The 22,363-nt window shown below is 36.3% G+C and overlaps 1 protein-coding gene across 1 annotated transcript in view; it reads left to right on the plus strand.

Moving 5' to 3' along the window:
• Positions 1-22,363, plus strand: part of ZNF280C (zinc finger protein 280C) — a 54,557-nt gene that overhangs the window by 26,846 nt on the left and 5,348 nt on the right. The window contains exons 10-17 of the mRNA XM_067722463.1: positions 618-838; positions 4,368-4,525; positions 5,203-5,303; positions 6,068-6,214; positions 11,883-12,014; positions 16,156-16,451; positions 16,913-17,053; positions 21,443-21,505. Coding sequence (XP_067578564.1) covers positions 618-838; positions 4,368-4,525; positions 5,203-5,303; positions 6,068-6,214; positions 11,883-12,014; positions 16,156-16,451; positions 16,913-17,053; positions 21,443-21,505 — 1,259 coding nt within the window. The remainder of the gene's footprint in view (positions 1-617; positions 839-4,367; positions 4,526-5,202; positions 5,304-6,067; positions 6,215-11,882; positions 12,015-16,155; positions 16,452-16,912; positions 17,054-21,442; positions 21,506-22,363) is intronic.

The following is a 22,363-nucleotide window of genomic DNA, read 5'->3' on the forward strand; positions in this document are numbered from 1 at the left end:
ATTTCCGTCTCCCTGAGTGTGACTTCTGTTAACTGGACTTTGGGCTTTGGTTTTAAAAGTAAGAAGTAACTTCTACAATGCTTTCAGGTTTCCTATTTATGTAATATTGTGTAGAGATACACAATCAAGTGATGTTTTTATGTTTTGCATCATAGATAGAGAAAAGAAAGGAATGAGTTTGTTAGTTATCTTTAGTTTATTTAATTTTGGGGTAATTATAGTCACATGATTCAAAAAGTATAAGAAGGAATACAGTGAAAAAATCTCACCCCGACTCCTGTTTGCCTAGTTTTCAATACAACTCACAAAGGAATCATTTTTTATTAACTTGTTTTGTATCCTCTTTGATTTTCTTCCTGTGTATACCAGCACACATGAATGTTCTTATTTTCCATCTATTAATATACACAAATCATAGCATGTTATATATACTTCTGCACCTGGAGAAAGTGACAGACTTTTTCTAAAATGTAGCTTTTATTTATTGTTTGTGATTAAAACTATGTGAGACTGTCTTTCCACATGAGCTGGCCCTAGTTATAAACACAGAATCATTTTTTGGTGTCTAATTTTTTAAAGAAATATAAATAAGGCTTATATATTTTTTTCTCTTTCAGCGTTGTTGTCCAGACATGGTAAATGCATTTTTGGGAATGATTAAAGTGGAACTTTCCAGTACTGAAGATAAAAATGAGACTGGTGCAGAGAAAGGAAAATTGATTATGTTAGTTAGTGACTTTTACTATGGAAGACATGAAGGAGCTGTTGATGAGGAAGAGAAGACTTATACAACATTTAAATGCTTCAGTTGCTTGAAAGTTCTTAAAAATAATCTTAGGTATGTAAATACTTATTTCTATTTCTATTTGAAAATTGGGATGCTACAGATGTAAATATTGTATTTCTTTTTCTGTGCCATCCTAGATAAGCAATTTTAACTTTCTACTAAGAATAAAGGCAGATTTTCATGTTGAAAAGCTTTTATCTTTTCTTGTATTTTTAGGAGTTTGACACTTGGATCCACTTTAGTTGTATTTCTTTCAGATAGCTTAAGAAAGGACAAAATTTATTTTAAGCTAGGGGAAAATCATTCTTTTCTCTGTATTTATCATTGAACTAGGAATTTCCGTGAGATATTTTTATTAAAATTTTAACTGCTTCTGAATCTTATTTTTCCTATCACAAGAAGAACCACTTTATCCAATTCTACCTCCTCCATGTTTGTTTTATTTAATGTTCTCTTTTACAGTTCATATTTATAATTTTAGTACATTTTCCTTACAGAAGAAGTGATTTTTTTGGATCATCTAGAGAAGTACCAGTTCTTTTTTTTTTTAATTTATTATTTATTTTTGGCTGTGTTGGGTTTTTGTTGCTGCACGCGGGCTTTCTCTAGTTGCGGCGAGCAGGGTCTACTCTTCGTTGTGGTGCACGGGCTTCTCATTGCGGTGGCTTCTCTTGTTGCAGAGCACTGGCTCTAGGCACGCGGGCTTCAGTGGTTGTGGCACGTGGGCTCTGTAGTTGTGGCTCGCGGGCTCTAGAGCGCAGGCTCAGTAGTTGGGGCACACGGGCTTAGTTGCTCTGTGGCATATGGGATCTTCCTGGACCAGGGCTCGAACCCGTGTCCCCTGCATTGACAGGCAGATTCTTAACCACTGCGCCACCAGGGAAGCCCAGAAGTACCAGTTCTGTGCAACATGTCTGCTTTGATTTTATAATTTAACAGATTTTCAAAGTAGAGATTCAATTCTCAATGGAATTCTGAGGAGTTATACATGTATGCTTCAAATTTTAGGAGCTTATACTTTGCAGTCTTTGAGTTATATGGCATATTACATATCTATCATCCTAAGTGAAATATAACAAGAACAAAGTAACGGGATATATTGATTGGTATTTTTTAATTGGCTATATAGCCTGACATTGCTTTTCCAATATTTTATTATAAAAAATTTCAAATAGTCAGCAAAGTTGAGAAAATTTTACAGTGAACATCTCTATATATTTACCACCTCAATTCCAGCATTAATATTTTACTCTACTTGCATTACTACATATCTATTTATCCATAGATCCATCTGAGTTTTTTATACTTTCCAGAGTAAATTGCAGACATCAATGCACTTCCCTTAGGTCAGATACATATATGCATATGTATGTCTGTACCTATATTGTGACACATAACACGCTTATAAACTTTTAAAAATATTTACCCTTGAAAACCATCATTTATAACTAGCATTCTTAAACATTCTATAGGTAGGTCATTTCTAAGCTCAGCATTTATTTTTCCTGGTGAATTCTTGGGTCCAAAATGAAGTACATAGAAAAACACTGAAATACTCTGTAATATAAGCCTAAAACACTTGTGAATGCTACATTTATGGTAGCGTTTTATAGTTTTCAAAGACCTTTCACTTATATTATTCATATGAGTTTTCACACTTCATTACCTCCTTTTATCAAGCCCTACCAGCCATCAATTGCTAATGGTCCCAGTAGCTTAACAGAAGAGAAATTGTTATTTGCTATGTAACACTGAAACAATGTTACGATAAAACTCTGTGACTCAGGACTTCCCTGGTGGCGCAGTGGTTGAGAGTCCGTCTGCCGATGCAGGGGACACAGGTTCGTGCCCCGGTCCAGGAGGATCCCACATGCCGCGGAGCGGCTGGGCCCGTGAGCCACGGCCGTTGAGCCTGTGCATCCGGAGCCTGTGCTCCACAAAGGGAGAGGCCACAACAGTGTGAGGCCCGCGTACCGCAAAAAAAAAAACACAAAAAACTCTGTAACTCATAAAAACAGAGTAGAACAGTGGTTACCAGGGATGGGGGAATTGGGGATATGTTATTTAGGGGCACAAACTTGGAACTTTTTATAGATAAATAAGTCCTGGAGATCTAATGCACAGCATAATGGTTATAGACAACAATACTGTGTTATAAACTTCGAAGTTGCTAAGAGACTAGATCTTAATTATTCCTACCATAAAAAAAGAAATTATAATTATCTGATGTGATAAAGGTGGTGGTTTTAAGGGATGGTAGACCCTAATAGCTCAAGATTTCTCCTCTCAGCCCTGTCAACATATTGTAGTATATTTTTCCCTACATCGAGTGTCACCAAAACCAGTTAGGGTTATTTTATTCTGAGAATAGCCTTGTGAGGGGTTTCCTTTTTTCCACATCTCCATCTACTGGTTTAAGAGGTGTGAGCTGCTGATGGGGGCAGGGTAATAACTGAGAGATAGGTAGTTAACAGATTATTTTATACAAATACATTTTACTAAAGTTGTGAGCTGAAAGGTTAATGGCTCATGACCTTTATATGTAAATATTTAGGCAAGACTAGGATTTTTAAATAGATTTTAATAGAGATGATATTAAAATGAAAGGGGGAAAAAGATATTTCAAAGTGTACCATAAGCAGCTCTAAAGATAAGTGGTGTTTTGGAGGTGTGAAGAGATAAATGTTAAAACCTCTGTAATAAGTGCTGCCTAGGTTGCTGACATTATTACTTCATTTCAAGATTATTTCCTTTAGGGACTCATAGTGACTAGCTATTAATATTTGACCCAGACTTGAGATTGTAATTTTGATTAAATAACTTTACTTTGAAATTCAGTAAAACATTTCAGTAAGCCGTTTGAAATAGATATGCCTGTTTATATTGTACTCTCTGCCATTAAAGGTCATAGTTCCTTCTCATAAGAAGCCTTTTAGGGAATCTGACATAGCAGAATGTAGAACTGAAAAATGGACTGTGCTACAAAGGGCACAGTCTGTGAGTTAAAATGAACTGTTTGTGCTAACGGTAAACCTGTATCATTAAATAAAAGATTCTTGTAATTATAGGTATTAAAATTGCTATTACATGCATGTAGAAACCAAGACACAAATAAAAATACTAACAATTTGTCTTTTAAGCAGCTGAAAGCTATTGTATATCACAAGGCCGTCAAAAGATTTCTCTCATGATTCTGTAGCTGCTCTTGGTGGTAGAGTTTCCTTTAAGTATTTTATTTTAAAATGTAAATAGTATTTCATGTATGGAAAAGAAGCCTGCTGTTTTTCTTTACAAAAAAATTTTAATCTGAAATAATGGTGAGGAAGCAAATTAGCAGTATTTCGTATTAACTATATTAATGGATTATTTTAAAACAAAGATGCAAAGAAGAATGTTCACTGATGCACTTAATGAAAGTGATCATTTGAATTGCACACTTTTCCAGAGGACTATATGGCTTTAGAGGTGTTACTTTGAGTAATACAACTGCATTTTTAACATTTAGGTTCAGGTACTTATTTGTGAGATTTGTCTTTGGTTATAAATTTGAATATTTGAACCTGTTCACAATCATTTATAGGTTTATGAACCACATGAAACATCATTTGGAACTTGAGAAGCAGAACACTGAGAGCTGGGAAAACCACACCACCTGCCAGCACTGCTACCGTCAGTATCCCACACCATTCCAGCTGCAGTGTCACATTGAGAGCACACACACTCCCCATGAGTTTTCTAGTAAGTCACAATTTTATTAAAATCCTGAACATTAATGATTTTGATTATCTAACCTATGAGGAATCCTTAAGAATTCTGATGGAAAAATAAGAAGTAGATTTTGTAATTTGGGGGCAAAGTTGAAAGCATATTTTAACTTGTATAAACTTTTCAATAAAATTACTTACTAAAATTGAAGTCCCTCTTGTAAATTGAAACTTCCTTGGCATAACTTACGCATTGTATGTAGGAAGTAAATTACAAAACTCAGATTCCCTGGTTTGCAAATATAAAATTAATGGTCTTCATTTACACTCTAATAAGAAAAGTAACTGCAGTGATAGTTAAAATCACAGAGTCTGGAGTTAGCTTGGATTCAAATCCCAGCTCTGCCTCTTAATACAGCTGTGAGATGTCAGTCAACTTAATTAATCTTTCTGTGCCTCAGGTTCCTCATCTGAAAAAATGGGGATAAAAATTAACAGTACAGCTCTCAGTGATGGTATGAGAATGAAACAAGCTAATACTAAGTAAAGTCCTTAGAACAGCGTTACAAAGTTAACCACACTAGAATTGTTGGAACCACCATCACCACTATTATTATTATTACTTGTTGCTGCTGTTGTTATGGATGTGCAAACTGAATCTTTGATTTATACATCCTTAAAATGATGTAATGTGTTTTTTTCCACTTTCAGCTATTTGTAAAATCTGTGAATTATCATTTGAAACAGAACATACTCTTTTACAACATATGAAGGACACTCATAAACCCGGTGAAATGCCATATGTTTGCCAGGTACACACACATTTTATTGTGTATTTAGGTGTTTAATTTTCACATGCCATGAAATAGTATTGTTCTTTTTTTAAAAAATAAAAATGAATTACTAAAATGAAGACCCTCTTCAATAGTTGAAACTCTTGGTTTAACTCATGTATGTGTGGGTGGTGGGTTGGATTTGACCTGTGGGCCATAGTTTGCTGACCCCTCTGCTAGACAAACAAAAAGCCCTGCTGGAGAAAGACAAACACATTGACTTTCTTACCCTGTAGGGAAGAATATAGACGTGTTAGAGAAATCGGAAATACTGTTAGTTACGGGGAACTCAACTAAAGGCTTTGGAGCCAGTATTTTTCCAGAATTTCAAGTGGTCCCCAGTAAGATAGCAAGATAAAGATAAATTGCCTCTGTTACAGCCTGGATGCTATTTAAAATCCAAAGAAGAGGATCCTCATTTGATGTAACAGGAAAAACTTTATTGGTCAAGAGGTGTCAGACTTTGAAAATTCAAGTCAGGATGGGGATGGGGGGTAGTAGATCTGAAAAGAAGGGAATCTACTGATGTTTAGGAATATCCCTAAACTTTGAAAGACAACTTTTCTGCTTCAGAGATTATCTGTATTACTTGCAGTATCAGGATCCTTGGTTGTATAGGCAGCAGAGCTGAATTAGTACTACATCATGTTACTCTAAACAAATGACTTATTGTGGCTACTTTGATATAATTGCATATCGGTTACAAATTTTCAAGTTAAATTAAATCTTCTTTATATTTCTAGGTTTGCCAGTTTAGATCATCAACATTTTCTGATGTAGAAACTCATTTTAGAGCATCCCATGAAAATACTAAGAACTTGCTATGTCCATTTTGCCTCAAAGTTAGTAGAATGGCAACCCCCTACATGAATCATTACATGAAGCATCAGGTGAGGTTTAGCAGTTCTTATTTGTTCATTTTGTCTTAGTGAAAAGGTTATATATATAAACTTAGAACATTGGTTAGATTTGTTCTAGAAGGAAAGCAAAGTTGTTCCAAATGACACCATTAATTCATAATTTATGCTGAAATACTTGTGAAACTTCCACTTCTTCTCCTTGTCTGCTTCCTGGTGATGATGAGGCTCATGGATAGTGAAAATTCTGAAAGGTAGGTACAAATAGGAGCCTAGTGTGGAGGGGAAGAGGAAAGATGAGTGGAATATTTATATTGGACATTTCAAGGGTTTAAGAGTGGTGAGAATGGGAATGATTTTAAAGAGCAGGGAAAAGGATAAGTTTGAACTAAGGAAGATAAGATTGAGGATTCACAATCTTCTGTTTTCCTCTTTCTCTTCAAACTTTATCTCCACTTTCTAGTCCACCTTCCCCCCGCCACCCCTGCGCTCCACGGCTTGTGGATCCCAGTTCCCTGACCAGGGATCAAACCAGAGGCCCCTGTAGTGGAAGCGCAGAGTCCTAACCAGTGGCCCTCCAGGGAATTCCCTAGCCCACTTTTTATTATGAGAAGACATGTGGTTGTCATCAGTGATCCAGGATGGTCTCTTGTAGCAGACAGTGACAAAGTAAACAGCAATGACACATTTCTAGATATGTGAACTATGCCAAAGAACAGTGTTTAGGTTATAACTTGTTTCTTAGATGACTTTTACCAGTTCTGCTTTTGTAATTTCTGGAATATCAGTACTAGTGCTTGCACCTTTCCCTTGAATTTTCATTTTATGCTTGCTGGTTCTTTTCCTGACACAATTAGACCATCCTTTATTTGGGCTGAAAACTTGATAACAGTGAGCCTATTCTTGAGTGCTTGAAAGAGCAGTCATACATTTGCCAAAATCAGAAGTCAATGAATTTACTGAATCTGATTATGTAATGAGGTTTTGCCTCCTCACTGATCAGCTCATTACATTTCCTTATTATTGAATGCATTATCATGGCCATTTTATTCAGCACTTGTGCTAACATTGCTTTCAGTTCCAGTCATTAGATAATCATGAAATCAACTTATAGTTGTTAATTGGAAAAAATCATAAATATAGAATATCCAGATGCATTCAAGATCACCTGTGTTATGGCAACATGCTTATTTTTTTATCCTGGTATGTCACCTCACTGTTAAACTCTGGCAAAATCTTTCTATTCTAGAGTTTCCCCCATGTTCCATCAGACGTCAAATACATGTTCTACTCTAAAATTGTTCCTGGAAAAAGAAATTCAGTAAATGGCTGCACTTACAAAATGAATAGTTTTTTGTTTATTTTTTGATAGGATTTTTCAGAGCTTTTAACATGCTAAAAAATGCTTTAAAGATCATAAATCTCCAAGCAAGTGATATTGTATATGTTGTTCCCAAAACTTATTTGACCATTGAATCCTTTATTTGCACAACACATACTAACATTTCTTTAGGAATAGAGTTTTTGAAACACTGATCTTGGTACTCTGTATTTCATCCTTTGACCTTTGATTTTGAAAGAAAGAATGAGATATAAAGCAGTAGCTCTATTTTATTATGAAGCTTTTAACGTAATTCTTTCTCTTGTGCTTTACTAAGCTCCAGAGTGAGGTGTAGATGTGGAGGGAGTAATAGATGCTTAGAAAGGTAAGAAAGAGATGGATGGGCTTGCTATGTGGACTGTGTCTCCTAAATGGTTTAACCTGATCTGTAGTCACTCTTCATACCGTGAGTTGTATGTCTTAACTTGCCACATATATAGGAAAGTGTTAACCCAGCAGGTCTGAGTTGCTCAAATATGCACGTTTTCAGAAGAGTCTACTTGCATAACTAGCCCTTGGCTAACTCTGGAAACTGAGCCTTTGTTATTAATTGATGAGTGTTTTACACGCCTGGAACCTTGAGCCATGTGGTACCAGCTTTTCTAGGTCTTGTGCAAAAATATGTTTATGGTGAATGCCTGCTTTTCTTCTGGAGTCTGAAGGTTTGGTGACTGAACCCCATGAAAAACCTGGGCTCTAAGACTCAAAGAGAGCTTCCCTGGAAAACCAAATAAAACAACACAAAACAAAACCAAAAAACTTCATACCTGTTGCTGCAGTTAGTTGCTGGGGGATTGATGAGCATGTCCTATGCAACTCCACTGGGAGAGGGCACTTGGAAACTGGTGCCAGTATCCTCCAGACTTCACCCAATGCACTTTTTTCCTTTATTAATCCTGTTCTGTATCCTGTCACTGTAATAAATCATAGCTGTGAGTATAACAGCTTTTAAGCCCTATAAGTCCTTCTATTGAATCATCAAACCGGAGAGTAGTCTTGGGACTACTGACACACCATGGGTGCCCAGTTTTTTTGTAAGTTTGGAGTACCTAAGAGGTAGGCAGTCAGCAATCAATAGAGGAAGACTCTCAGTTTGAATATAATTGTTCACAAAAGACTCAAAAACCATAGCTGAGCAAGATTATAAGCTTGTAATTGAGATGATATTAGGGCAATTTTAGACCATAAGAATTGTTGAGTCTGTGGCTCATTTTATTCTTTTTAAAGACTTTGGTTGTAACCTTTTCCTTAAAAGAATAGATTATTATGTATTGAGTGATTTCAGAGCTAACAGGACAGTTTGTACAACTTTTAAGAAAGGATGAAGGATTTCAGATGTGTTAAATAGCCTCATTAGATCTTTATAGTAATAACAAGCAGTTAACATATACTAATCACTTGCTGTACGACAGCCACTAGTGCTTTTACTTGCATTATCTTGTCTGATCCTTACAACCACTCTACAAAGCAGGTATGCGATCATTTCCATTTCATAGATAAGGAAACAAAGCTTTATAGAAAGTAAGTTACCTTGCCGAGTGTCACATTCGCTGATAGTTGGCAGAGCCAAAAATTGACCTAGGGCCCAAGCTTTTACCTCAGAGTCATTCTTCACTGACATTAGGTCTAAAGGCAGATATTACAGAGAGTCAGAATTAGCCTTGAAAACCTTCAAATCGCCCAAAAGATATAGTATCCTTGTCAAAGAGTTCAACACAATTTTTGTCTCTATCCTTGGAATAGGTCACCATTTTTTTGGTTGAACATCATGTTATTTTAAAAACGTACTGTATTATTCTCAGCACATCACAGGTATACATGCATAAGAGAGATATGAAAGACTTGAGTCCATCTAAGGGAATAGTAGGTTAATGTCCCCATCTCAGGGCTCTGGGCAAATGCTCATTGAATGGAATGGCAGACATTTTGAACTAGTTTAATTGTGCTTGCTTCTCATGTGCACTCTCTGTCAGTCTCTTGCTGCCTGCCTTACTGGTTATTAAACAGATACTTATTTACTGTTTAATATATGCCAGGGACTGTTTTACAGAAGTGAGCAAAACAAAGTTTGTGCTCTCTGGAATTTGCATTATAGTGGCAGGTGGGAGAGAGAATGAGAATATGTATTATGTCTGAATGTATCTGTATGCCAGCTGGTAATAAGTACCATAGGGAGGAAATACATGAGGATAGGGAATGCCAGGGCTTAGGAGGTGAAAGAGTAGCTTCTGTTTTTTTATGTGGGGTGGTCAAAGAAGTCTCTCCAGAGGAAATAAGGGATTAAGCCATGTGGCTATCTGGGAGTGAATGTTCCAGGCAGAGGGAACAGTAAGTAGGCAGTGAGGTGAGCGTATATCTAGATGTTCAAGAAGCAACAAGGAGGCCAGTGTGGCTGGAGCATGGTAAACAAGTGGGAGAAAGAGTAGTAGGAGATGAGGTTGTAGCAACAGAATGCGGGGAAGATAGTATATGGCCTTGTAAGCCAGAGTCAGGATTTTGGAGGGTTATGGGAAGCCATTGGAGTGTTTAGGCATGTGAGAGATTATTCTGGCTGCTATGGAGAGAATAGACTGTTGGGAGGAAAGAGTGGAAACAAGAAGGTAGGAGGCTATTGTGAGAGAGTGCGGGTGAGTGACTTGGACTCATCTGGTGGCAGTGGTCGGAGGTGATGACAAGTGGAAAGATTATGCTTTTGAAGGTAGAGCTGAAAGGTTTTATCAGTGGGGTGTGAGAGAAAGAGTTAAGAGTGACCAAATTCCTTCATCCTGAGCAGCTGCAAGAATGATGTTCCCATATATTGAGATATTGGGAAGACTATGGAAGGAACAGATTTTTTTTAAGGGTTGATGGGGGAAAATCTAGAGTTTAATTTTGTCCATGTTGATTTGAAGTGCATGTTAGATATCAAGTAATGATGTTGAGTAGGCAGTTGGATGAATACTATTTAAAGTCATGAAACTGGATGAGATATAGGTACAGGTAGAGAAAAGATTTCTGGGACCTATATCTGGGGAACTTTCTGTCATGTTACCTTGCTATCAGCTTCTTGACTGAGTTTTTTTTCCCCCCTCTTTCCCCTCTCTTGAGTACATATAGGTGAATCTGTTTATGTTGGCTGTACCTATGATATGATCCAATTAACCATACTTCTTAAGATGAAACTAAAATAGTAATACAAGTACATTATATTTACCTATTGCTTTGAACTTTGTAAGGAATTTTTATTTATCAAATGCCTGCTGTGCACCAGTAATGGCTAGGTACTTTAATGTATGTTACCTCATTTGATTTTTCCTAAATGTTTATTTGTGTTTTAAATGCAAATAGTGATGAACCTGTGGAGATACAGCTTTAGAGAAAACATTTTTATATTTGTACGTTGTTCCAAATTTACCGATGAATGTACAATACATATTTTAATTGATGACAGCATATACAAAAAAACTGCAGTTGCTAGTATGTAGTAGAAAGAACACTAACTAGCTATGAGCCAAGTGCCTTACATCTCTCTTCGGTCCTGTTTCCTATTGGTAAAGTAATAATATGACCAGGTTTCAGAAGGAACATAGTCAAGGGGTTCTCAAATAGTAAATTCAGATCAGTTGTTCTGATTTATGCTTCTGTAACCATGCTGTCCAATATCAGTCACTAGCCACATGCGTCTATTCAAATTTAAATTAATTTAAAATTAAAATTAAATGAAATTTTAAAATCGATTTCTCTGTTGCACTTGCCACATTTCAAGCACTCAGTAACCACATGTGGCAGTGGATACCATATCAGACAGTGCAGTATAGCACATTATCATCACTGTTTAAAGTTCTGTTGGACAAACACTGACATATACAACCATTTCTATAACATAACTTTCTTGGGAGTGGTTAAATTTGTTTGGTTTTAGAAAGTTCAATATATGTTACCAACTTGTGAAACAAATGGAAATAACAAAAATTATTTGATCTTTCCAAGAATAAAAGTATAATATAGCTCATTTTCATGATATCATATGTTTGAATAGTTTATACTTCAAATTAATAATTAAGTAAACTCACACTACAAATAGTATAGGACTTGTCCCATTGTAATCTAATTGATATAATTATCATATTGATTGCCTGTATGATAACAAATACTTTTGAAACTCAAATACTAATGCAAGAAGTACTTGTAAAAAATGAAATATTTTGGAATTATTTATGATAGGATGTGGTAAAATTCTGGTTTTAAAATTCTTTAGCTATTAAGAGCAATTTCAGGCCTCGGGATTTGTGGTGGCAGAAATTATTTTCTAATATTATTTCTAATATTTATTGTAAACAGAAGAAAGGAGTTCATCGTTGTACAAAATGCAGACTACAATTTTTGACCTACAAAGAGAAACTGGATCACAGGACCCAGCATCGGACATTTATAAAGCCTAAAGAGCTAGAAGGATTGCCTCCTGGTACAAAAGTGAGTTTTAAATATGTTGTGTTTTAACATTGTATGATAATAGAAATAAACCCCTGCCTGTTTTAATCTATTCAATATAATATTAAAAATTGACTTCTGGTTGTCATTAAAATTTTAATTTTAGGTTTTATCATTCTTATGCTTGGAAAGAAAATTTTTTATCCATTGTTTTTTTTAAATTAATTAATTAATTTATTTATTTGGCTGTGTTGGGTCTTCATTTCTGTGTGAGGGCTTTCTCTAGTTGCAGTGAGCAGGGGCCACTCTTCATCACGGTGCGCGGGCCTCTCACTGTCGGAGCCTCTCCTGTTGCGGAGCACAGGCTCCAGACGCTCAGGCTCAGTAGCTGTGGCTCACGGGCCCAGTTGCTCCGCGGCATGTGGGATCTTCCCGGACCAGGGCTCGAACCCGTGTCCCCTGCATTGGCAGGCAGAAGCCCTATCCATTGTTTTTTGAGTTGATTGAAATGTGCTATATTGGAGCATATTCCTTTGCAGTGAGTGCAACTATATTAACTGTAGACTGAGTTATTGTGTTGTTCCAATATTCTATAGTCTGGGGACTTCCCTGGTGACGCAGTGGTTAAGAATCTGCCTGCCAATGCAGGGGACACGGGTTCAAGCCCTGGTCCGGGAAGATCCCACATGCGCGGAGCAGCTAAGCCTATGCGCCACAGCTACTGACCCCACGCTCTAGAGCCCGTGAGCCACAATTACTGAAGCCCACACACCTAAGAGCCCGTGCTCCACAACAAGAGAAGCCACCGCAATGAGAAGCGCACTCACCGCAATGAAGAGTAGCCCCCGCTCGCCGCAACTAGAGAAAGCCTGCACAGCAGCAAAGACCCAACGCAGCAAAATAATTAATTAATTAATTAATTTTAAAAAATACTTTAAAAAAATATTCTATAGTCTGTTTTTGAGCTTTTCCAGTTGGCAGCGTACATGTCTGCTTCAGCTGGTGAGGAATCATGTTTATCTTTGTGTCTCCAACATCTGTCATAATGCCTTGAATGCCGTAGTTTGTTGAAGTTGGTATTACTGAGTCAACTCTTAGAGAAGCAAATTCTCTTAATTAGCATTGCACTGTTAAGTGAGCAAACACACATCTGACGACAAATTTCATTTTCCCTCTGCCTTATGTACATCTGTTTTCTTTGACTTCTTCTATGTAAAGTCAGCTTTTGACTATTTGCTCCAGTAGAGGGATGCACAATCCAAAGTGAAATAATTCCCAAACATTTAGTACTTATATTTGAGTACTAAACTTTGATGTGAGTATGTCTGCTATTTGAGTTCATTAAAATAATGTAAAGCAATGCTCTGAAGCTCTAGAGGGAGAGAAGCTATCCAGTATCCTTCCCTGTAGTCCATTCATTCCATGCTGGAACAAGACACGCAGAATACTAACATAAGCAGTGCAATCCTCTCTCGTATCTTCCCTTATTAATAATAATGGTAATAATTATATACTATAATTATGATATTATTAATAAATGAGACTAAATGTCTTGTTAGCACTTCAGAATTAAGCTTTCCATTTGCTTTTTCATACATTCTGTTATTTAATCCCTGTAGCAAACCAGTGAGGTAGAGAAGGCAGGTATTATTCCCATATTACAGATGAGGCTTAGAGAGGATAAGTTACTTACTCAAGGTCACGTGGCTAGGAAGAGGTAGTACTGAAATTTAACCTCAGGTCTTTTGACTCCTAGTTCAGTGCTTTTTGTATGATACCAAATATATAGGTGACTGTTTTTCATTATCAACCAATGGGTATAATCAAACATTTCTTTTTCTGAATATTAAATTAGAAATTTTATATTAGTTCGCTCTAAGAAAATTCTGAATATTATTAAATTCTCCATGCTGTATGATGAATTGATGTAACCTCCGCAGTAACCTTTGCCCAAAGAACCCCCAGAGAGAGGTCACATTTACTGGAGATCTGGTTTTTTTGGGGGGGTGCATTATTGTTTTTAATTGAGGTATAGTTGATGTACAATATTATATAAGTTTCAGGTGTTAACAGTGATTCTGGAGATCTGTCTTATAGTTACCAAAGAGTTATTTCAGGATTTGAGATTTAAATTTTGACCTCTATATTTACCAAAGCTATTTAGTTATATCAGAGCATAAAATAGCCATGGAATGTGCTCTTCTGACCCATTACTATCTGTGTTAACATATAAATGCTATCAATACAAAACTAGTATTACAACAGTAAATAAATACTGAGGGTAAATTTCATTTAATTGGTATGACCATTTAGAATAAATGCGAGACTTACCTGATTGTAGTTTATACCCTGATGTTTAACTTTTTGTATTGCAGTGATTTTTTTTTTGGTAACAGCTTTATTGACATGTAATTCATATACCATACGATTCACCCATTTAAAGTATACAATTCAGGGGTTTTTAGCATTTTTAGCATATTCACAGAGTTGTGAAAACATCACTACAATCTATTTTAGAACATTTTATCACCCCCTAAAGAGACCCCATAACCATTAGTAGTCACTCCCAATTTCCCCTCCACCAGCAACAGGCAAACTTTAATCTGTTTTCCATCCCTGTGGGTTTTCCTCTTCTGGACATTTCATACAAATGGAATCATACAATATGTGGTCTTTTATGACTGGTTTCTTTCACTTAGCATAATGTTTCTGAGGTTCATCCATATTGTAGCTTGTATCAGTACTTTGTTCCTTTTTAAGGCTGTATTAGTACTTGGGTATCAGTACTTTATTCTTTTTTATGGCTGAATATTATTCCATTGTATGGATATACCATATTTTATTTATTCACTCATAAGTTGATGAGCATTTGGGTTGTTTCCACTTTTTGGCTGTAATGAATAATGCTCTCATGAAAATTCATGTACAAGTTTTTTTTTTTTTTTTTTAATTTTTATTTATTTTTATTTATTTATTTTTGGCTCTGTTGGGTATTTGTTGCTGTGCGCGGGCTTTCAGTTGTGGTGAATGGGTGCTACTCTTCGTTGCGGTGCGCGGGCTTCTCATTGCAGTGGCTTCTCTTGTTGTGGAGCACAGGCTCTAGGCATGCGGGCTTCAGTAGTTGTGGCTCGCGGGCTCTAGAGTGCAGGCTCAGTAGTTGTGATGCACGGGCTTAGTTGCTCTGTGCCATGTGGGATCTTCCCGGACCGGGGCTTGAACCCATGTCCCCTGCATTGGCAGGCAGATTCTTAACCACTGCACCACCAGGGAAGCCCATGTACAAGTTTTTGTGTGTACATTTCTCTTGAGTGGAATTGCTAGGAGTGGAACACCTAGGATTATATAATAACTCTTATGTTTAACATTTTGAAGAACTGCCAAACTGTTTTCCAAAGCTACTGCACCACTGTACATTCCCACCAGCAATATATGAGGGCTGCAGTTTCTCCACATCCTGTTAACACGTGCTGCTACCTGTCTTTTTCATTATAGTCATTTAGTTGGTCTGAGGTGATACATTACTGGAGTTTTGATTTACATTTCCTTAATGACTAATGATGTTGAGCATCTTTTCATGTGCTTATTTCATGTGTATATCTTCTTTGAAGAAATGTCTATTCAGATCATTTGCCCATTTGTTAATTGGGTTATTTGTCTTTTTATTGAGTTGTAAGAGTTCTTTATATATTCTGTATACAAGTCCCTTATTAGAGATATGATTTGCAAATATTTTCTCTCATTCTGTGGTTATCTTTTATCTTTCTTAATAGTGTCCTTCAAAGCACAAAAGTCTTAATTTTTACCAAGTCCATTTATCTATTCTTCTTTGGTTGCTTGTGCTTTCAGTATCATATTTAAGAAATCATTGCCTAACCCAAGGTCATGAAGATTTACTCCTATGTTTTCTTCTAAGAGTTTTATAGTTTGAGCTCTTACAGTCTGGTCTTTGATACATTTTGAGTTAATTTTTGTATTTAGTATGAGGTAGGGGTCCAAATTCATTCTTTTGCATGTAGATATCCAGTTGTCCCAGCACCATTTGTTGATAATACTATTGTTTCCCTCACTGAATTGTTTTGGCATCCTTGTCAAAAACCAATTATGGCCTGCATAATGTTTGATCTTTTTAATATTAATGTGATGCTTAATTTTCTAAAAATATATATTGCCTTCATTTTTATAGGTTACTATTCGAGCTTCAGTTGGACCTGTTCGTTCAAGTCTATCAACTACATCTTCCAAGGATACTCCAAGCACTTCTTCTCTTCAGGTCTCACCTTCAAAGTCTACAAGTGAAACTGCTGAAGATCCTACAAAACCTTATGAAAGTAAATATAAGACAAGAAAGTCTTATGCAACTACGTCCACTGCAAGTAGTCAAGGTGGAGATGTATTTGAATATAAAGCAAAAACCTATCACAAGCAAAAGAAAGAGTGCAACAAGAAGAATAAAATCGGCATAGTTTTGAAGAACTTAAGGTAATATCTTTTATTCCTGATATACAATCCTAATTTAATATTAAATATTAAAGGTTATTTTAATATAGCTTAGCATATCACTAGGTATGCACATTTACATGATAATCACTTATCTGGCATGTAGGCCAAGAAGATAATAAAAAGGTACTTTCTACAACTGCTGAACAGAACTTGAATTACTGAGTTTATTGTATAATTGTCATCTTTTACACTAATCTTATATTTTATGCTTATATCTTGTGATAGTTGAATTGTTAACGTGATCCTTTTTATTCCAAGGAAACATTAACTGGTATTAGACTTTTTTACTTATTCTAGCTTGTTGTTTCCAAGCAGATTTTCAAATTATAAGTCTCTATTTAAAGATTTAATTTAAACACCTTGGCTTCAATTAATAAAACATTAATAAGGCTTTACCATATTATTTTGTTTTACAATATATTTTTTCCTGTCTCCATAAGGTGTCTTCGGGGAGTTCACAAGTGCATTGAGTGTCGTTCCAAAATAAAAGATTTTGCAAGCCACTTTTCAATATATATCCACTGTAATTTTTGCAGATACAAAACAAACTGTAACAAAGCCTTTATAAATCATACGGTGAGGTGAGTTAAACATGTACACTGCCAGTCAAAACTGCCATTCAAGATATTTGGTTTGGGTTTTTTTTTTATTTGTTTGTTTTATTTTTTAAAAATATTTCTCATGCGTTTTTAATATTTAGATATTTGGTTTTTGAAAACAAAGCCAGTTTGTCACATCAAGGATCTAAAAAGATCTAGCAACAGGGAACTTCTAGGATATTACCCAATACTGTTTTCCAGCATAATAACTCATGAAATTAGTGGAACAAAAATTTTAAGAACAGTTAGACTAATGAAATTAGAATAGGTTTGTTAGGGAAACTATTTTTCAAAGTCTTTCAGAAAGTGGTCCATAAAATTTAAAATTTTTCCAAAATATTTATCAAATAAATACATGGAACCACGTGAGTGTTATCCACTTCAAAGCAGTCAACTTTTAGAGACTTCAGCTTTGTCAAAGACGCTAGGAACATCATCGGTGCTCACATGCTCACTCTCTCGCACTCTCTCTCTCTCTCTCATCCGTCTGTCTGTCCATTTGTCTTTCAAGCCATCTATCTTTGCATTCATTTGATGAATGTGAAATGAGAGAGTACAGGGATATTCCGGTCATGACGCTACTGTTGGAATTTCTTTTCATATATCAATTCTATTTACATTATTTGAGCACCTACCATGTACTCTATTGCTAGAGAAAGACTTCAGAGCCCTCATTACTTTCATTTGAACCTCATTGGTACTTTATGCCTTCGGGATAGATTTTTTTTAATAGACAAAAATTATTCAGATATAAATAAGTTGATTATTCAGATTGAGGTAGTTCCATTTATTTTCAGTCAAAAATAAGGTATAACCAATAAAAGTGGTTCTCTTGCAAATCATAACAAGACCTCTACGTTACTTTATGGTCATAGTTAACTACCACTTTCAAGGATTTGCCCACATTTTTTAATGCCTTCAGAACTTAGCTCTCAGTTTTTTTGTTTCCCCTTGATGATCAGCCTGTCATCATGTTGCCTTGACTTCTTTAATGCCAGCACTTCACATCCACCTCTGAGGTGTTGTACCCGCTTCTTTACCACCATCCAATTTTACCTCATCATATACAATATTCATTCGTTTTGAAATCTCATTACCCCAGGACTTTCAGTCTTGACCCTTCTTTCCAGTCCAGCATCACCAATCCAATTGTATAGTCAACTTCACCCTCAAGTTCATCTGTTTTGAATGTTGCTTTGTTTTTTGTTCTAGAATCCTTTACATCTTCAATCATGCTTAACCTTGCTATCCTTGACTCTCTTATCCTTTTTGATCTTTTTCTATGCTCAATTCTAGACCACCAAACTGTGCTTGATTCAGTCAGCTCTGAATTCCTGATCTTTAACCTTAATGTGGTCCTGTCTTTTAAAAAATACCTCTTTGTTTTTGTCTACAACATGTTTAAATCCTTTTCAGTACCTTCAAGATTTTATTCTAGTCTCTCAGTTGTTAACCTTGCCTACTAATTACTCAGAGGTCATCCTTTTCATTTTTCCCAAGGTTAACCTCTTTCTACCTCGTTTTTGTTTTCCTTCATCCAAACATTAATCTCAGAAAAAGATATGTCCTCTTTTTCAAAGTTAATCCTGCCCCTCATCTCCTCCATTTCCTCCATAATCTTATGCACCTTCATTTCATTTTTCTCTCTACCACATTCCTTCTGCCTGCAAATATTTTCAGGTATTCTTTTTTTTTAGGATGAGGGAGATTTGCCTTTACTTTGCATATTTTCTTATCTTCCTTTTACTGTCAACATTTGTAAAGAGTATTCTTTACTATCTTGTTTGTCGTTTCTTTACCCTTTGTAATTTGAGTATCACCCCCATCTATCAGTTCAAGCTGCCCCTTTGAAGGTTATCAGTCATGTCCTAATCACTCCGTGTACTCACTGCTTTTCATTCTTACTCCTCCATGACTTCTTTAGAGTATTTGATACTTTTGATCACTCACTTTTGAAACTCTTCTCAACTTCTCTTAAACTATTACCACCATTTTTTTCTTGTTTGCTACTCCTCTATTTCATTACCTTTTCTTTCTTCAGCTCTTCTTGCCTCTTTACGTTTCTTTTCTTGGTACTTCAACCACTCTCAGAGTTTTATCTTTTACCTTTCAACTGTAAATCCTCCAATTTCAGTGCTGAGTTTTCCTGAGATCCAACTCTTCATCTCTAACTATTTGATAGATATTTTCACCTTTAACTCACTGGCATTTATACAGGACACAAATAAGTCAAACATTTTTGTCTGTCTAGGATCCAAACTCTTATCACCCCAATACCCTTTAAGCTCAGTCTGTCTCCACGCATTATTTCCATAAATGTGGAGCATCACCTGGAAATAATAGACTTTAAGTTTCTGAAGCCTATGGAGTTCTCTTGATCTGCCACCATTCATCATGGCTTCCTGAAAGTCCATCTTCTGTAATTTACCACTCTGCCTCACAACTACTGCAGTGGTTCTGCACCCATACCTCAGTTGTTCCAAACCAGACCACAGCCAACCTTTCTCTCAGTATACTGCTGGGGAGAATGCTGGTCTCTTATTCTGTGCCTAACACATGGCTGCCCCAGTGGGGCTTTAATTCTGCCCCTAATTTCCAAGAGATTAAATTGGAAGTTATCTTTGGTGTTTCTTAAACCCATGGATCATTCTGTCCTCTCCTTTCCCATTTTCCATAGGCTCCTCAACTGTCCTGTAGGACCTCTAACCCCATTCTATCCCAAAATATTCCCAATTGGCTCCAGGCTTCCTTCATAGCCTTTTTCTAATTTCCAGTTAGCCCCAACCCTGCACTGCATTGTCATCACACACACTGATTGCTTACTCATCGTTAGCCTCATACAGAACTGAAATCTTCCACTTTTACTCTTCTAAGGGCCTTGAAGCTCTCTCTTCTGTTTCCCCTACTTCATTGGTGCCTTGCTTCCCTGGTTGCCTCAAGTACCTCTCCGTTAATTGGATACCCTCACTCCGACCCGTGTGGACTTTTGTCATAGGATTAAGCTCTGTATGTACAGAAGCTTCATTTTTCTCAGAGGTTGAGTATCTTTATTCTCAGCCCATACCAACTCTGTAATCATACAGAAGTCAAGCCTCCCAGATTAATTAATCTTCCCCAATGTATAGTTTGTCCCATATTCAATATCTAAAGTGACTTTTCCTTAATTCTTTGGAATGCCCTTCTCCTTCCCTTTCATTTTACCTTCTGTGAAGTATCTGATCACCACAGCCACTCGTAGGAATCAGTTGTTTCTTTGAGTTCTGTACTACTCAGCTATTCTGCCTCATATTAAATACGTGTCTGTCTTACCTACTTGAGAGAGCAGTTCTTTGTATTCACCATAGCACCTATTCTGAGGATTTTTTCTTGGCATTATAGGTAGCCATTCTTTTCCCATGTATACGTGGTATGCTGATGATAGTTACTGTGTGTCTAAGGGTAACCATTGACTTGATGTGTTGTCTGGTTTGGGTCTGTCAGTGCAAGCTAGGGCTAGTACTTTTCAGACTTTATCTTGCATAAGAATCATCTGAAAAACTTGTTGAAAATGATTTCTGGGCTCCACCACCAGAGATTAATTCAGTAAGTCTGGAGTGGGAGCTGACTTTGTATTCCTAATAAGCTCCCAGGTGATACGGATGCTGCTGGTCTATGGACCACAGTTTGAGTAATACTGTGCTACACTAATCCCAGCTAATTCTGCCTGACTTTCTAATACAGGAAAGCTTTCCTTATCAGTTTAAAAGGGGGTATAAAAGCTATTAGCATTGGCTGCAAAATTTGGTTAGTGGTTTTCTGTTCTGTGCGGAGAGAAAGTATTGTTTTAACTCATGAGCTCTGTTTTTAATTCGCGTTCTTTAAAAGCTCTCCTAGTAATTGCAAAAGATTCTCTAAATGTTTCATTTTACTGATGGTAAGTAATGTCATTTAGCCCAAGAAACATTTACTTCCAGGATCATTCAGATTGGTCCCCTGGGCTAAGTATATCAAGATTAGAAAGTAATAATTATTATTCATAACAATTTATATTATAGCAAAATACATTATTAGCCAATACCTTTTAAGTTGTTCTCAACTCTTAACAGTTGAAAAACTTAACTTGATGCTCTTTGCATTTTTAACTCTAAAGGTTTTTTTTTTATAATGGTGAGGTATGATCATTTAAGATTATTCTCAGGGAAATATGTTGTTCGAAAACACACAGGGAAAATGAAATGTAAGATAAAAATCTTGAATTAAACAGAGATGCTAATAGAGTTTTATAATCTAAATCATGGTCTTTTATTCAAAACTAAGCATAGGCTTGAAAACTGATCATAAAATTAATGACTTATTGTATAATAAAATCTCATTTGTCTTTTGTCTCTCCAGCTCTCATAGCAACCAGCCAACTAAACGGTTTTATCTTTTTAAGAAGCATTCTGGAACTCTCAGGTAACTACTCGATCTTTTTTTTTTTTTTTTTTTGCGGTACGCGGGCCTCTCACTGTTGTGGCCTCTCCCGTTGCGGAGCACAGGCTCTGGATGCGCAGGCTCAGCGGCCATGGCTCATGGGCCCAGCTGCTCCGCAGCTTGTGGGATCTTCCCGGACCAGAGCACGAACCCGTGTCCCCTGCATCGGCAGGCGGACTCTCAACCACTGCGCCACCAGGGAAGCCCTACTCGATCTTTTTTCATTCTCTCTACTGAAAAATTATAGTAGCTTTTTAACCTGATGCTGGAGTGCCTAGTTTGGAAAATGAAGTGATTGCTACTAGACATAATAGAGTTCTGTACTTTATATCCTTACCTCAAAGAGGGGATTGCCTGTATTCTCTAGCTAAACTTGTTTCAGTGATGTCAGGCATTAAGGTGAAACTTTCATGAATTTGCATTATAAAATTAAAAAAATAAGGCTCTCCAGCAATATTTGAAAATTTAAGACTTTTAAGATACCTAGTAAAGTGACTAACACTACTTTGGTTGTGATCAGTATATAGCCTTCATAATCCTTGGGGCTTTTTTATTTTTGAAATAAAAGTACACAACTTGTTTACTGTTCAGAGGAATTGTGAACATTTCTAAAGGCATTGATAATTCATTTTGGTTATACCACACACACTTAGCTCAGAATCCACTAAGAACCATTTTTTTCACATTCTTCTAATTCCTTTTCACTCTATATTCCTTTAATTATTTTGTTCGTGTTCTCATTGCTATTTGAAATACCAGTGTCAAGATCTTTGTAGCAGGAGGCTAAGACATAGACTTAAGTTTAGCCAATAGTTGTTTTGATGCTTTGGGTTAGTGGAA

Source organism: Pseudorca crassidens, chromosome X (genome assembly GCF_039906515.1).
Source record: "Pseudorca crassidens isolate mPseCra1 chromosome X, mPseCra1.hap1, whole genome shotgun sequence".
Lineage (NCBI taxonomy): Eukaryota > Metazoa > Chordata > Mammalia > Artiodactyla > Delphinidae > Pseudorca > Pseudorca crassidens.